This window comes from Alligator sinensis, unplaced genomic scaffold (assembly GCF_000455745.1).
Source record: "Alligator sinensis unplaced genomic scaffold, ASM45574v1 scaffold10_1, whole genome shotgun sequence".
NCBI lineage: Eukaryota > Metazoa > Chordata > Crocodylia > Alligatoridae > Alligator > Alligator sinensis.
The window spans coordinates 75,726-93,749 of record NW_005842169.1 but is presented as its reverse complement, the minus strand read 5'-3'; the positions used below and the strand labels follow the sequence as shown (position 1 = coordinate 93,749).

At 40.9% G+C, this 18,024-nt stretch overlaps 1 protein-coding gene across 1 annotated transcript in view; it reads left to right on the top strand.

Moving 5' to 3' along the window:
* LOC102384441 (fibrillin-2-like) overlaps positions 1-18,024 on the top strand; it is a 231,092-nt gene that overhangs the window by 142,300 nt on the left and 70,768 nt on the right. The window contains exons 8-11 of the mRNA XM_025206706.1: positions 3,923-4,075; positions 5,433-5,666; positions 8,716-8,853; positions 17,603-17,722. Coding sequence (XP_025062491.1) covers positions 3,923-4,075; positions 5,433-5,666; positions 8,716-8,853; positions 17,603-17,722 — 645 coding nt within the window. The remainder of the gene's footprint in view (positions 1-3,922; positions 4,076-5,432; positions 5,667-8,715; positions 8,854-17,602; positions 17,723-18,024) is intronic.

Below are 18,024 nucleotides of genomic sequence, written 5' to 3'. Positions count from 1 at the left end.
AGGGTCCACCACCCCCCCACAGATGCTACTGGCAGCAGCGGTGGCGGCAGCCACCGGCGATTGCTGACCACCTGCAGACGCCAGCGGGGGTGGGGTGGCGAGTGCCAACCTCCTGCAGACACCACCAACAGTGTTGGTGCACCCCTTATGCATCACCAATAGGTAAGAGCTGGTGAAACTCAGTGAAGGGATATCAGTTTGTAATATTTCTTCAGATTTGTTGTTAAAGATCTATATTCAGGACCCTAGATTCTTGTGCAAACATGAGAAAACAGACTAATCACTTAATCAATGAAACTGTTCTGCTGTACAATACCTTTCACCTTTTCATTTTTTGCCTAGTACATAGTGGAAGAAGTTCTGAATAGTGCTTGGTGTTGCATATTAAAATTCTAGTGCTGCAACCATATAACATATGGATATAAAGCATTCATGTAATCCCACAAATGCAATTTTTTTCACATTCTTCAGGGTTTACAGAATTGGGGCATGATTTACTTGCAATATCCAGGTACAAAATAAATTGAAGGCAAAATGGCTGCCTTCTAAATTAAATTTTCCATTTTCTTGTCAATTTAAAATGAACATTTAATGCTACACAAACAATTTGGGTGATTAAGTTCCATGATGTTTGTATTAATTGAAGTACCAAGATAGTTAGCATTGTAGTTAGTCCTTCCAGTCAATTAGCTCAGTAATTCTGTAGAATCAATATTTGGGAGTGTCATAGAAAAGGAACCGAGATCTACTTTTTGAAGTAACGTAAACACTGGTACATCGCTTGCTAACATACAATTTTGTTTAGGTTTCAGGTTTTGTTTAGGTTTCAGGTTGTCTAATGCTCCATGCATTCATCATTTCCTATGCATTCATTTCTTTGGTTTTCATGCCAAGTCTGATTAAAAAAACTCCAAAAGTTATAATGGCTAGTTCACTTGCCCTTACTCGTAGTGAATAGTACTTTTCACTGCAAATAGTCCTATTGGGCTGCTCATAGAATAGAGCAGGGACAGGCAAAACATGGCCCACGGGCCAGATTCAGCCTGCCAGGCCATTCTGTCTAGCCTGTGGGGCCCCTAAAAATTTGATCTGGCCCCCAACTGGAAGGCCAGTTGGGGTTCTGGCCACAACCCTTCTTCGCTCTGTTGGAGAGGAAATGCAGATAAGATCAGATGGAGCCAGGTGGGAAAATCGCTGCAATCAGCCCAGCAGCCAGGAGCTGTGTGGTGCTGGCCCAGCTGGGCTGGAGCCAGAGCGGGAAACAGTGGCGGTGCAGGGAGTGGTGGGGCGGGTGTGCAGGAGGGAAAGCAAGGAAACAGCAGGGGAGTGGTGGCTGCGGGCAAGTCTGGAGCCCATGCCAGTGCCCTGGGGTGGGCAGAGACCCAGGGTGGGGTGGCAGGAGTGGAGCCTGGGTGCGGGGTCACGTGAGACTCGCACATAATCTGTGAGAGCTGCACGCGATGGAGTCAGCAGCCTGGCCCCATCTCTCCCTTTCTCTCCCACTCACCATAACCCCACACCCTCCCACATCCCCCACCCCAGCCACATAGTCCACACCCACCCACCATACCCACACACTACACACCCTCCCACACCTTACCACATACCCCCACACACTCCCCAAACATACCCCGCACATACATTCCCAGTAGGACTGTATTTTGAGCTATTTTGCACTCACCTTTAGATATACTTTGCAAGCATATAAATCGGTACAAAAATATTTTTAAATAAAATTAAATTACAGTAGATTTTTTTTTTTTTTTTGGTATGTGATTTGAGTTTTTCCTGGTTTCAAGATTGCAGCACCCTCCCTCCCAAAAGAAGCACTTCCAGGGCAAGGAAAGAGACTTCCAGTGGCAAAGGTCAGGGGTTAGGGGGTGGGACTTCCAGTCTAATATGGTGACTGGGGGCGGCAGGGCTACCCTTGCGGCCCTCAACAGCTCGCCAAAGCTTGGTAAGTGGCCTTTCACACAAAATATTTGCCTGCCCCTGGAATAGAGACTGCTCAGGAAGGGTATAAGTGGCAGATATTGAATTATTATATAAGTGTCCTATATTGTGTAATAAAGGCCACATTTTTTTAAGTTATACTATAAACCATTTGGCACAAAAAGCTTAAGTGTCTAATGTCTAAGCTAAAGTGCCTCATGTCTAATTATTGGAACACACCAACTCTTAGGTAGGGTTGATCCTACCCAGTCCATGCACAGGATTTGTTAACCAAACATTTTGGTATGAGTAAAGCAAGAAGGGTTGGATAAGTCTATTGTATATAATTTAGATGCTTAGTCTTGAAAATTTTCTGTAAACATCTTGATCTTCAAACCAAAATAGCTTAATGGGAAAATAATATAATGATGTTAATATTACAAATCAGTTGATTCAGCTTAATTCCTTAAAACACTGAGCAGGAAATATATCTATTTTTGTCTTTTTTAAAAAGGAAATATTTTTCTACTTACATTAAAATAAATTGTCTATCCACTTACTGATAGTATAATACCAAAGTAGACCATCTCAAATTTTTAGTAGCTCATAACAGATTTTGGTTTTATTCATTTTTTTCCTGTGGTCCTGTCCTGCTGCTCTTACCCAAAGTTGAGTAATACCTTCCTTTGATTTCAGTCCCACTGATTTCAGCAGCATTATTGGGCAGAAGCATAATTGGTCAGTATTATATTCTGAGCAGCAGTGGCACATGCTGCAATGGCAGAGATCCTCTGCTGCTGGGGGTGAAAGGTCTTCCCTTTTTGCCACCAACATGCACATCAAGCAACCAAAACTCATCAGTTTTCAGCGGCAAAAAAGGAGGCATCATCTCTCCCAGCAGCAGCAAATCTCCTACTGTACACCTCAGTCACTTCTCTGCCCTCTCACTGCTCAAGCTGAGGAGAGAATCACTTCAGGGAAGGTGCAGGTACAGGAGGAAAGGGAAGTAGGGGCAGGGGACAGGAGGGTGAGCTGATCCCTTAGCTCCATTTTGTACATACCCCGATTTAGGCAGCACATAAGGCTTGTGCTATGCTACCCCACCTGGTAAGTGCATCTGCATATGTGCTTTAATGTGCAGTAGCTTATTTTACTGCACATTAAAGCATCATGTAAAAAAAGTGATTATGCTAATGCTCAGTAAAATAGGCTACTGTGCATTAAGCATCACTTAAAAACCATGGGCATTCATTACTGCATATTAAAGCAGCCTCATGTGGATTTGTTTAGTGCCTCACATTGTAGTTACTACATTTAATGTGCATTAGGAAAAGCACCTTAATGTACTTGTAGATGCTCCCATTGTTACATAGGCCTGATATTGGGCTCGATTATGCATCTGCAGTTTTCATCTCTTTGTAAAGGACAGCAGTTTAGTTGTCCCAGGAGCAGCATAGCAAGGAATCCAGCTTTGGAGACTCCAAAATATGGTATACTATTACTTCCTATCCAGGACTTCTAGAGAATGAATCCAAGGCTGTACCATTCTACATATATGTTATAGTAGGGGAATGGCATGCGTACAGCATATGCTTACCCTAACAACCCAGACCCATGGTCTGAGGAGGCTGTGCAGGTGTATATGTGGGAGAGTAGGAGGTTCTTCACTCTTCCTTATGTTCCAGTGTTGGCCTCACAGTCTTTGTCACATTTTGGCTAATAGAGGTTAAATACAAGTACCTATAAAGGGTTTTATCGTTTTCAAAGCTATGAGAAAAAAAGATGAGTTTGATGATTACATTTTGAATTAATGCAAGATTAGTGTACTTGAAACAGTAGTAGAGCTGACTGCATTTCAATTTGTTTTTAATAATCTTTTTGGTGTTTCTTTGCTAATATTCCTAACATCTGTATGATAGAGAGAACTATTCCTGACCTTCAGTTTATGTTAGTGGTTTTGGTCTTTTTTTTTTTTTAAATTGATGTCCAGATCAGAGAGCAGGCACATGTTTCTCCAGCTTGGTGAATGGTCGCTGTGCACAAGAGCTTCCTGGTAGGTTTACCAAAATGCAGTGCTGCTGTGAATCTGGTCGATGCTGGGCCGTTGGATCTGTTCCAGAGATGTGTCCTGTTAGAGGATCTGGTAAGTGTTTTTTTTTTCCTGCCCATCCTGAATGGCCTAAGAGGTCATTGGACATGTTTTAAATTGCTTTATAATTCAGGTGAAGGAGAAAAGTCAAGTTTTATATAATTATTCATTCTTATGTTTTTAATCTGGATGCTTTCATCTGTGAACCATTTTTTCTGGTCCATTATTATTTAGAACCAGTTTCTATAACTTCTTGTTGTTGATATTGGAAGTAGCTCTTGGGAACTGGGGCAGATTTTGTGGTCAAGCTCAAAGAGGAAATGATTCTGAGGGTCTATAGTTCATTTCAGTTTAAAGGAACAGCTGCTTTCTCTTTCCATAGCTTTTCATGTTACTTTGAACTAGCAAAACACACCACATCAGTAGTTCATTTAGTCTCTCTGTATTATACTCACATAGTGACTTTCCCCATCCATAGCAAAAAAATATTTTCAGTTTACCTATCCCAAGATCTCTGAAGGATACAGGAGTTAAAATATATTTTTTAAACTTTGGCATTTCCTCAGCAGCAGGCAGCTCTTGGGGACAGGGAGCAGTGTCCTAGCCCCAACTCTGATCGCAGAGCTGGGGCCAGGAGTTGCCTGCTGCTGGGACAGGGGGACATTGTCCCAGCCCAGGCTTCATGCTCGGAGCCTGCCCTAGCAGCAGGAAGCTCCTGGGCTCGAGCAGAGGGTAATGTCCCAGCCCCTGCTCTGATCATGAAACTGGGGCCAGGAACTCCCTGCATGAGGAGAGTTCCCCATCCAGCCTGGAGCTGACTGGGACCTGCCCCAGAACAGAATAGTTCCCAGCCAGTCCCGAGCTGTGTGGTGAAGTCTGCACATACAGCCCAGAGCTAGCTGGTAACTGTCACTCCTGTCCTGTTTTTTGCCTTTGTTGTAGCACTCACCCATTCGCCCCCATACAATAGGGGCAACTAGTTAGGCGAGTGGGCCTTGGGACCCATGGTATTTGAATGTTTCAAATAGACAGGACATCTGATGTGTGTGGGGCCAGGAGACAGCTGCCGCTGCAGCAAGCAGAGCTCTCCTGGGCCCATATTCCCTGTCGTTCCCATGGCCAACACCCAGGGGAGCAGCCCTGTACCAGACTACTCCCATTGGGAGCAGACATGCTCCCTCTTAGGAGCGGATTATAGATGTACTCCCTAGTAGGCTTATAGCATAGTATTTTTACTGCACCATAGAGCGCACTTCAAATTAACAGCACATGTAGACATGCCCAGTAGTTTTTGAAAAAATGAAGGATTGTTACTTTGTTTTTTCCAGAGGAAACAGAGATCTGTATTTCTCTACATGTTATTTTTCATAAAAGTTTGGTTAACTCTGTGTCTTTTGTGCGTTTTTGGTAGATGAATACCGCAGACTTTGCATAGATGGAATTCCAGTTGGAGGTGGTTCCAGAGCTGGTGGAATAGGAGGAAATGGATTCCTTCCTGGTGGAAATGGGAATGGCTATGGCGCAGGAGGAACTGGATTCATTCCTATTCCTGGTGGCAATGGCTTCTCACCTGGCATAGGAGGAGCAGGAGTAGGGACTGGTGGCCAGAGTCCCACAGGGAATGGCCCAATCATTACTGGACTAAGTAAGTTTCTTAATTTTTTTAAATATTTCCCTCTGTTTTTGATAAAGGATTAAATATCTTTGGTGCTTGCTCATGTGATTCTTGCATTTTAGTCTGAACATGGAAAATCTTATCTAAATATAGCTGACCATGGCCCAGCAGGCCTCTTCCAGTCTGTGTTCCTGTGTTTGTTAATGCAAGTGCATATAAGGTATTTGCATGCTATTATGAAAGAGTTGACTTAAGTATAACAGATTGCAGAACAGGTATGGTTTTTTTTTTCTTGCTTTGGATTACAGATAAGCTTTCTCATTAGTCCTTTTTCCACTTTCACTATCTATGTATTCCTTGGAATGTCAGTTATAATACTTGTTTGTTGTTCAATGATATTCCCATAAGTTATGTACCTTTGATGGCTTTAGCCTCAGAGGACTGTATTATAGCCAGTAACCCTCTGCATTTGGCAAAAAAAAAATGTAAGTTAAGGTAAAATTCTTATAACAGATGGTAGAGGGGTGGAACATATTTATTTCTGACAATTTTGGGAAGCAGGATTTGTTTGGCAATATCTTACAGTGGACCACATTACTGGATCTGTCCATTCTGTACCAGAGGATTTATTCCAAACCTATAAGTAGCTTCTGCTACCTACCACACAAAAAAGTAACACTCCAGAGAAATGCTTATATTGCTAAAAGTGGGTTCCCAGTACCACCACTGAATATTCTACCTGCTGAAGTCATTTTTGTTCCTGGGCCTCTTACAGTTTTCTATAAATAAGTCTTTGTTTTGTTCATAGCTTTCAGGTAATTTTACAACTCTGCAGGGTTCAAAGTTTCACTTCATTAGGAAAAGAAAATTCCTAGTCTCCTAAAGGATCAGACACAGCAGATTTTAAAACCACTATCTCTTTTTTATATAATTGAAATCTATTTTAAATTATTTTAAATATGTCTTCGATTTATTAGATTAGATTTTTCTCTCCCTCTCAGCCCTGCAAAATTGGACTTATGATGATTAAAACTTTACAGAAAGATGCACAATATTATTCCAGGAAATGTTTTTGAAAGGCTCTTCTGTCCTTAGAATAGTGTTAGTGATTATGCTTATATTAGTCATGGTAATCACGCTCATATTTGCCACATGTGAACATTACAGTCATCACAAATTTGTAATGATAAAACCTTTATGTTGCCCTGTCATATATTGCTTTTACATACATAATCAAATAGTGAAAATATCTGTGCTTGCACTATAGTCTTACTTTGTGCCTTTGAACATCTTTCTTGCACTCTTATTGCTAGTCCATCTCAGTCAGCACTACATGTAGCATTCCAAACCTCTGAGCTACTTCAGACAACCACCAGTGTTTTTAAAACAAACTGCTAGATATATTTTCCTTATTTTAAATGTGGAACTCCCCCTAAAAATATTACCTTGGCTCACTGCTCAAAATGAACAATATTTAGTAGGACTACGTAGATGCGTAAAGTTACTAAGGACATGTCAGTGTCTGTAGGATGAATGCCATATTCAGTTAAACAGATGAAATATTAGGATAGCTGTACCCTAAATATTAAAATAATGGGAGTAAATTTCCTAGTTCGGGGGGGGGGGGTCAAGTGGCATTGTTTGCACCACTGACAAAAAAAAAAGGTGGGAATATTTTCCGTTGGTGGGGGGGGGGGGGGTCAAGTGGCATTGTTTGCACCACTGACCTGCATATAGTGCTTAGGGATCGTTAAAACACAATTAACCCTTAAATGGAACGTGAAATACGAACACAGACAACTCAGTGTCCTAAAATCAGTCTAACTTTATTAATACAACAAGTATTATCTCAGCATTTTCTATATTCAGAGAGAGAAAAAACACTTAGTGCAATGATCTCACCCAATCCCAGATGTTACTTTGCCTCACAGAAAAGACAGCCACTCAGTTCCTGAAGCGAAGGGTGTGTTGTTGGCTGGGATGATCCAGACAGGTGTTGAAAGCTGGATTCATGATGTAAATGATGATGACGACGACAACTAACTTTTTTGCTTCCCCCTCTTATGCTTTTCTTTAACTTGACTCCTTTGACGACTTCTTGCTTTTAGATTGGTCTATCTGCAGTCAGCATATTGTGCATATTTTATCCTGTCAGCATATTCCTTTGTTCATCATCCCCATTACGAGCACACGTCTTAATTTGGCCTTTTCTGGTGTCTTTCTTTAAGCATTGTCCATTGGTCTCCTTTATCACCTTTCATTAACATATCATAATCATTTCATCCCTCTGATTCATCTGATTAGTGCCAAGTTCAGTTAATTTGGGCTAGTAACAAAACTGTTACTATGTTGTGTTAGAAAACCTTCTCACAGTGATAGAAAAAGGAAAGAAATATCATGCGAGCAAACTCAAGGCCATAAGCTGCTTGCAAGAAACAAGGCCAGTTGATATTGCAAACACCAACAAAATGAAAAGTTCAGATAATAATGAGGCTATACAGAACCTTAGGCTAAATATAAAAGAAAACTTTAAACAATGCTATAATTCAACACTCTATAAACAGGTGCAACTTTAAAGCATAAAGTATGACAATCTACCCTAACAGCATGGCTCTGTGTGTGGCATATGGCAGATCAGGAAGGGGACACACGGAACAGCAGTAGACAGAGCGGAAAGCAGAGTATCAAATTGGGCAGGGAGCAGAAAACAAAGCAGCAGATCAGCCAAAGGAAGGGGATTGGAGTGGCACATGGAGAAGGTGCCGAGATAATCAGTGACATGACTGCCAAAATGTTGACCCCAGTTGGCATAGATCCAAACCCAGTGGTTTCTTTCTCATGAGATCTTTGATATAAATGCTGAATCATAATGCAGACCATTTGTCTAATATATTTGTGTTGTTTTTTAAGTATCTTCACAACCACATCAATCAATCGTTCTTTGAAATACTTTCTCTTTAAAGCTTGAAAAAATAGCTAAACTTACACATTTGATTATAGAACTGATAAAATAACTTAACATGACCTCTCAACTCCATTTGTATGTCAAAATTGTCTCATGTTCTGTAATTTCTTTCAGCAATACTCAATCAGACAATAGATGTCTGTAAGCATCACCCCAACCTTTGCTTAAATGGGCGATGCATACCAACCATTTCTAGTTATCGGTGTGAATGCAACATGGGATATAAGCAGGATGCAAATGGAGATTGTATAGGTAAGTGCATATTTCTACCTTGTCATATTCACATTCTGATTGTTTTTATATTTTTCACTTTCAGACATATGTCCTTAAAACATGAGATTTTAAATCTTTTTTTACCTCTCTTCAACAGAATATTTTTAGGTCAGGAATTGGAGTCAGATTTTTTTTTTATGATGCTGTAATATTGAAGTATTTAAAACAAGCTTTTGATCCATAATTGCTATAAAGAGTACAACTTTTAATTTTTAAAGTTGTGTGTTATATATACATGTGCTTGTTGAATAGTAAGCTTGTACCCAACAGCAATTGTCCTGATTGGCAAGGTGCTTTTAGAGCAACCTTGATGGTATCATTAGGATTTAGAAATAAAGGTCCAGGGAAGTATATAGTGGGAGGCTCATGGAACTTCCCACTTACCACACTTGGCTGAGAAATTTGTAAGAATACATTCTCTTCCAGTGGAAGTTAAATCTAGGCATGATTTGTAGGCCTTTGGATCTTAGGACTCTACTTGTAGCAACTAACAATATAAACACATTTTTGTTCTCATACTCTTGTGGATCATCTGGGTGGGGGGGTGGGAGTCATTTAGCACTTGATCCTGCACAGTTGAAAACATAGTGCAGTTCTTTCTAAATATTTCCTATATATAGGATATATTATATATATTTCTATATTTATAAATGTTTTTTGCTTACTCTTAAAAGTAAAACACAGTTTCATAGTTACAAAAAATCTAAAAGCACAGCTGTTTCAGAGTTGAATAGAATTAAAGGGCTTATTTAGGCTGCAGTATACATCAACACAAACTAATCACACGATTAGTTTCTGAGAAATTTCCATCACTAGACATCTTTCCTGGAGAGGGATTTTACAGGCATTTGGCCTGCAGCCACCCGTCCTTCCCTGCTCTCCATACATTCACCAGACCAGTGTGATCCCAGTCCAGGGGAAGTGTGGGGAGCAGTGAGCGCTTTACACTTTCTGATCCTGGAGGAAGTGGAGTAATGGAGAAAGATTCCTTGTGCTTCCCCAGACTAGGATCTAGTCAGGGGAGGAGCCTCCTCTGCTCTACTCCTGGTCTCCAGGAGCAGAGCAGAAGGAGCAGTGTGGCATGACCAGTCCAAGAGGTAAGGGAAACAGCTATTGCTGTTCCCTGTCTCTTCCCCAAACCTTGGGATCACATGGCTTAAGAAATGCGGGGAGAACATTTTTGTGCTCCACTCCCAGGCTGGTCTGTTTTGGAGGAAGAGCAGTGGGGCAAAGCCCTCTGCCCATTCCTCAGAGTGGGGACCACTGGTCTAGGGAACAGTGGGGAAGCCCCCTCATCCCCTACTCAGATGTGGGATCTCAGTCTGGGGATCAGGCAGGGAGCAGTGAGCAGCTGCTCCTCCCCTCCCAGGAACAGAGGGGTAGTGCCTGCTACACCTTCCCTAGACAGGGAAGACCACCACTCAACTCCTCCTGGTCCCCAGGAGGAAGCAAATGATAGGTATTCTTTCCTGTTGGAGAAATCTTCCTCTTTGAAAGGGGAAGAACTTTCTCCTTCAGGAAGCATTTTTCCTGTGGGACAGACTTGATGAATGTCTATATGCTTGTAGTTTCTATCTAGGAGAATGTTGATTCTCCCGGTGGAAATATAATGTCTGTACATAATCAGAATCTCTCTCGCAATCAGAAAGTGAAAAATTAAGAAAGATTAGGTTGCTAAAAGGAACTTCTATGGGATCAGTCCTCTCTCTTGTGGGTGTTGAATATCTACCATTACTAAATTAGGCTTCATATCTACTGGGTGCATCTACATGTGCATATTAATGTGCATGAGTTTATTGCTCCTAGGCATGCCTTCTACATATGCACCCAGGACCATAGCTAGTTGAGCTGGGACAGAGCAGCCCCAGCTGGCAGGGGCCTGGGGAATCAGCCTGCCATCCCAGGACTGCTCCAGCCCAGCTCAGCGTGCTGTGAAGGTACTGGCTGGGGCATTAGGGTGCTTCAATGTGAGGTTACCCTTGTGCCTCAGCCAGCCAGGGCAGTGTCTACATGTGTGCTGCTGCGAAGTAAAAAAAAACTCCATAGCTGGATAACACTTGTGTTTACAAGTACTGTCCTCCTTTGGAGTAAATTAGTTTACTGCTGCCTAATAGCACTGCAGTGCAGGTATAAACATGTGACATTTTTACTGGGCAGCTAATTAATTTACCACGCAGTAAATGTCTTGTGTAGACATGTGCTCTGGTTTGTACTTTGAACCACCCTGTTTTACAGCATGTATTGCAATTGCTATAAGAACTTAGCACTTAGCAAGGCGAGTTCTGAGATCTCACTATAATTTTCTCTTTGAAGTATAGAGAAATAATCACAGTATCTTAAGTGCCATATTAGCGTGTGTGCTGTGAATGGCAATTTTTGTAGATCAGTGATGCACAATCTCTGGCCCACAGACCAGATTCAACCTGTGGGACTGTGGGGCCTCCCCATAGGTCTGTAAATTTGGCAGCTCTGGAAGCCATGGCAATTAATGCTACCCTGCTGTTAAATTTCTGGACCCATGGGGGGCCCCACAGGTCAGATGATATGTTGCTGTGCTCAGGGTTGTGCCAGTGTGTGGGACTGGCTCTGGTGGGTGCCCAGTCGCTGCAGTGCGTGGGATCAGATGTGGCATGAATGAGGCTGCTCCATAGCCAACAGACTAGCCCCACTCCACTTACCTGGCCTTTAGGGCTTGAAGGTTGAGCATCAGTAACATTGATCAGAACGGAATCTGACCTTGGAAAACTTAACTGTATAAAATATCTGTATATGATATATTAAATTAAATTAAGCTAAAGGACTAATTTTAATCCAATTTGGATTCTGTTCTGGTTAGTGAAAGAACAGGCTTGCGGCATTGGGAACAGTCACATTTCACCATACGGGGTAGGGTTAATAACATATAAATGAACAATGCAGACTGTTGTATCTCTTTGGTTCCATACTGAGAGAAAACCCCAAAGGATATTTTAAGAATTCAGAAATAATTAAAGAATTTTTATGGGTAGGGCAAAAAAAGAAAGTGACTTATTCCAAATGGTCCTTTCAGACCAAAAGTAGGATTATACACTGTTTCCCAGAAACACTTCCCGATGATGGACAGATATAAACCACTGCTGTCCTAAGGGTTTTAATACTGAGCTGTTTTGTAAGTCATCAGTTCCTCTTCCTGAAGTGATAGGAGGCCTGTATACTATCTACCCTTCCTTATTACCACTGTTTTTGTGAAAAAAGATTTTGGATAAAAGGTGGAAAAAAATGTAATACTAAGGAGGACCAGCAGCAGTGTGATATTGTGATTGTATCAAGATTTGTATTTAAAAGGGGCGTAAGTGTCCTCTAACCTTTTGAATTTTGTTTTCAGACTTAAAGTAGTAAGTCTTAATAGAACAGTTGAACTTTCCATGCCAAGTTTCGTCAAGTTTATGCTAACTATGATGAGTAAAACACTGAAAAATGGAGATAGTTGAGCCTGAAAAAGGGAATGGATAGATTAAGTGCTTCTCTTTCTTTGGATGGGACATGCACCCTAGCAATCTAAAGTCAAGGTTAACAACTATTTTTATTGGAATATGTTTATCTTTATTCTCTTTTATCGCCAACCTATAATAATGTGGTGGAAGCCAAGATTCACATGCAAATACAGGGAATCTTCTGGCACACCTGGATTATAACGCATTTTCTAAATCCTATATCAGTTATTTGATATAGAGGGACATCGCATTCTTCTTTAGAGTTCATAAATTCATTTCCAGTGAGAGCCCCTAGCAGAATAGACTTATTTCCTTCATGGTTAAGCAGCTATGAATTTACCTAGAAGTGTATCCTAGAGCATAATTATCACTTTGCTCTACTGGAAACCTTAACAAGTTAGAGAAGTATAGGGTCTATTATTTATAAATTCCTTCTGTTCTCTAATGCTTAGGCAAGAAAAATATATAATAGAAGTCTTTGGGATTAGGATGTTAGACACAACATTCTTGAGAAAATATGATTTAGAGTTTGATACACTATCAGTAGATCTACTTGATGGGCTTTGTTCTGAAGAAATTATGTACAGCCCTTTTGGGCACGCCATACTGACTGAGCATGCAGCCAAAATATCCGGAGGATTGATCTGCTGTTCATAAGAATAAAATATTCTCTATGGCCAAGAATTGTCGAGCTGCTTGGGAATATGGAGCTAATATAAATGCATAAAATTCTGTTAAAGGATAACAAATGGCTTTATGAACATATACAAGTAGCCACGCTAAAAAATAAATACTATTTCTGCATTCTTTTTAACTCTTTCAATTTCTCTTTTCTTCATTTTTGCTTCATACTTTTGGCTTTATTGAAGTGATGCTATGAACTGCACATTCAACTGTGAGTGTTTCTTAAAGAACTAAATAGCTTTTGCATAAGAAGCGCTGTTTGATTCTTCCATTTTTTTCTTTTTATTTGCTTCACTCTTTACCAGAGAACCGTCACTGAATCTAGCTCCTAGTTCTCTTACAGATCAGCTTGCTACAGTGTCATACTGAATATCTCAAAATCTGTAAGAAACATATTTAAACATTATTTGTATTGTTTGTAACAATGACTTCATTCACCTGTATATCCCATTATATGAGGGATCTTACTTGTAATATATCTCATAGCAAAACCAGTGTTTGCCATTTTCCAGTCTCAGGCCATTTGTATTTTCATATTGTGGAAGAGTAGTAGCATATGCAGCTACAAAGTGGAATTGAAGAAACATGATTGTGGACTGCATTTCTCAGGCCAGCCAGTTACTTCCAAAGTATAAAGAACTGAATTGAACTGAACTTTTAAATCAGACCTTAAATTAAAAAAAGTTTGAAAATCTTTGGAAAGAAAACTACATTTCAGGTTGCTTCTGGCCCCATAAAGGTGCCAGTTGGTCTCTGGCCACATAGGACAGGTACAGACATTACACTTTTACTGGTGTAAGTGATTGGAAACTGGTCTATGCCCATAACAAAATAGAAGTTCAGCACACATAGTGCATGTCTGTATGTGCATTTATACCCACTTAAATTTACTGCGCAGTAAGCTACTGTACAGTAAGTGGGAATAGGCTGGCATCTACACATGCAGGTGTTAAAGAGCATTAACTCTGTATGTGGACTGACTTGGGACTAAAGTTAGTCCCAAGTTAGCCCACACATACAGTGTTACTGCACAGTAAGGCGTCTACAAGTGCATTACTGTGCAGTAACTAATCAGTCATAAATTTGATACCATAATGCAGGTATCAAATTTACCCTAACGTTGGCATAAGTCACCATATTTACTGTACAGTACAGTATTGGTGTACATGTTTATACGCATGCCCGAATTGTGTAGTACTTTCGCTTACTGCGCAGTCAAGATGCATGTGTAAATGTGCCTATAGACTGGTTTAAAAATGATGGAACCTGGTCTAAGATTTGCCCCCCCACCCCACCAAAGGGCAAATGTGTGTTCTACGAATCTAAACTACACTGCTTGTAGAAAACTGTGTAACTTAGATCAGTTCTGCCTTGGGTTTTGAATGTCTGTACTGAGCCATAAAGATGTGAAAGTGGGTGTAAAAGATGCACCAAGACCAGTCCGAGGGGGAAGGGAGTCTAGAAGAGCTGGTCGTATTTTAAAGAAACCTTACTGAAGGTGAAGGAACAAACAACCCTGACATGCGGGAAGACTAGCTAGTATGGCATAAGACCAGCTGGGCTTAGCAGGTAACTATTCAGTAAGCTTAAACACAAAAAGGAAGCTTACACGAAGTGAAAAATTGGGCAAATGACTAGTGAGGAGTATAAGAATATTGCTCAGGCATGCAAGGATGAAATCAGGAAGGCCAAAGTGCAGTTGGAGTTGCAGCTAGCAAGGGATCTGAAGGGTTTCAAGAAGGCTTTCTATAAGTATGACAGAAACAAGAGGAAGATCAGGGAAAGTGCAGGTTCCTTACTGACTGCGGAAGGCAGCCTAGTGACAGATGATGTGTAAAAGGCTGAAGTACTTGATGCCATTTTTGCCTCAGTCTTCACAGGCAAGGTCAGCTCTCAGACTACTGCACCTGGTAGCATGGTTTTGGGAGAAGGTGAGCAGCTGACAGTGGCGAAAGAACAGATTAGGGACTATTTAGAAAAGCTGGCCATGTGTAAGTCTATGGTGCTGGACTCAATACACCCAAGGGTGCTGAGGGGGTTGGCTGATGGTAATGCAGTTCCACTGGCCATTATCTTTGAAAACACATGGTGATTGGGAGAGGTCCTCAACAATTGGAAAAGGGCAAATATAGTGCCATCTTTAAGAAAGGGAAGAAGGAGTTTCCAGGGAACTACAGACTGGTCAGCTTCACTTCAGTCCTTGGAAAGATCATGGAGCAAGTCTTCAAGGAATTAATTTCTAAGCACTTGGAGGAGAAAAAGGTGATTAGGAACAGTCAGCATGGATTCACCAAGGGCAAGTAATTTCTGACCAAACTGATCGCCTTTTGACAAATAGACTGGCTCTGTGGATGCAGGGAGACCAGGGGACATGATATTCCTTGACTATAGCAAAAGTAGTCAGGACTTATGGTAGAGGTAATATTTTTTTTATTAGACCAACTAGTTTTTTGCAAAAAAATTGCTTTAATTGCAAATATCACTTCTTCCATGAGTCCTGATTGCTTTTGCCTCTAAACCAATGTGACTACAATCTGAATACTTGACTTTGATACGATGTCCAACAACATTTTTCCAAGCAAGCTAAGGAAGCATAGATCGGATGAATGAACTATAAGGTGGATAGAACAGTGACTGGATCGTCGCGCTCAAAGGGTAGTAATTAATGACTTGACATCTAGTTGGCAGCCCCAGGAGTTGGGCCTGGGGCTGGTTTTGTTCAATATCTTCATCAGTAACCTGGAAGATGGGATGGAGTGAACCCTCAGCAAGTTTGTAGATGACAACAATCTGGGGGGTAAGTAGATACACTGGAGGTTAAGTCTAGGATTCAGAGAGACCTAGATAAATTGGAGGATGGATCAAAAGAAATCTCATGAAGTTCAATGAGGACAAGTGCAAAGTCCTGAATTTAGGACAGAACAATCCCATGGACTGCTACAGGTTGGGGACTGACTAGCTAAGCAGCAGTTCTACAGCAAAGGACCTGAGGGTTACAGTGGACTGTAAGCTGAATATGAGCCAACAGTGTGCCCTTGTTGTGAAGAAGGCTAATGGGATACTGGGCTGCATTAGTAGGAGTATTGCCAGGAGATCGAGGGAAGTGATTCTTCCCCTCTATTCAGCACTGGTGACGCCACATCTGAAGTTTAGTTTTGGGCTCCCCACTACAGAAATGATGTGGACCAATAGTGGAGGGCAACAGAAATGGGGAGGAGGCTGGGGCACATGACTTCTGAGGAGAAGCTGAAGGAACTGGGTTTATTTAGTTTGGAGAAGAGAAGACTGAGTGGGGATTTAATACTCAGTCCCTGAGGGATTTAATACTCAGTACCCTAAATGGGGATCCAAAGCAGATGGAACTAGACTGTTCTCAGTGGTGGCTGATCACAGAACAGGGAATGGTGGTCTTAAGTTGCTGCAGGGGATGTTTAGGATAGATATTAGGAAAAAAACTTTGTCATGAGGAGAGTAGTAAAGCACTGGAACAGGTTACCCAGTGAGGTTGTGCAACTTCCATCTTTGGAGGTTTTTAAGACCTGGCTAGACAAAACCTTCTCTGAGATATAATTAGGGATGGTCCTGCATTGAGCAGGGGGTTGGGCTATATGACTTCCTGAGGTCCCTTCTAACCCTAATTTTCTATGATTCCATGATAAATAACTGGGGTATGGTATACATAAGGCAGGGTAGATATGCACCGTTATAGACTAAATAAATTACATAGAGAGCACAAGATTTTGTTAACCCAAGTTCACTTCATCATATGTAGAAAAACTTCTTTACAGTCTGAGTGTCCAGGGTCTGGAATAGACTCCCTCACAGGTGGTACAAGCACCTATTCTGGATTCATTCGAAAGGTGTTTGAATGTTTATCTTGCTGAGATCACTTGACCCCAGCAGACTTCCTGCCTATGGCAGGGGGGCTGGACTCGATCTTGCAAGGTCCAAGGTCTTCCAGCCCCTAATGTCTATGAAATCTATGAAGTCTATAAGGCACTGCAGTCTCCGTAGAGGAATTTCAAGTAATTCCTCTTGCTGTGTGACACCCCCTGCAAACCCCCGTCTGACACTTTCACAATACAGTCATTGTTTTAAAGCTATAATCTGAATTTCGTTTTATAGGCACTGTGGTAAGCTGTGCTTTTAAGTGTTTAAAACTTGCTTGTTGCCCTGTAGATTTGTTTTGTAGATTCTGATTATTCTGAAGAAAGAGAACAGGTGATTGTTCTGTTTAATAAGTGAATACAAAACTAAACAAAGGATTTTTCACGTCTGTTAACTAGTGGTCAGATCCCTTGTCTCAAATTCCTCAGCTTTTTTTCCCTTCTCTTTCAAAAAACATGTTATCTGTATTCTTTTGTTTTTTGAAAATGGAGTTTCATAATTACAGTTAGTATAGGTTTGTGTGTTTGGGGAAATAATTTGGTAATGAACATAGGTTTCAAGCTTAAGCATTTCACTGTTAATTACCTTATTTCTTCAATCATGAAATGGTATACCTGAAAGAAGAATTACTGAATATATAATAGTGTGAAGTCTCTAATGGGCATCTCCTCTGCTGCCAACAGATGTTGATGAGTGCACATCAAACCCATGTACTAATGGTGATTGTGTCAACACACCTGGATCCTATTATTGCAAATGTCATGCAGGTTTCCAAAGAACTCCTACCAAGCAAGCTTGCATTGGTAAGAAAATTTACTTGCACATGGTGTAGGATGTTATGCCTGACCTGCTATGTCAGATTATCTTGGAGTTTAGCAAGCAATTACTAGTAAAGTCTTTTCAGTAAATTATGACACTGATGTAATTGCCTTTAATTAAAGTTTTAAGCCTGGGTTACCCTTGCATTTTTTCTATAGAAAAAAATATAATGATTTATTTTTCCCCTTTGTCATTTATCACTTCCTTCCAATATCTTAGTTATTTGTCTAGCTGGTTCACATTGAAGAATCCACAGAAAGAAAGGCTGTATTTAGACAATAGATGA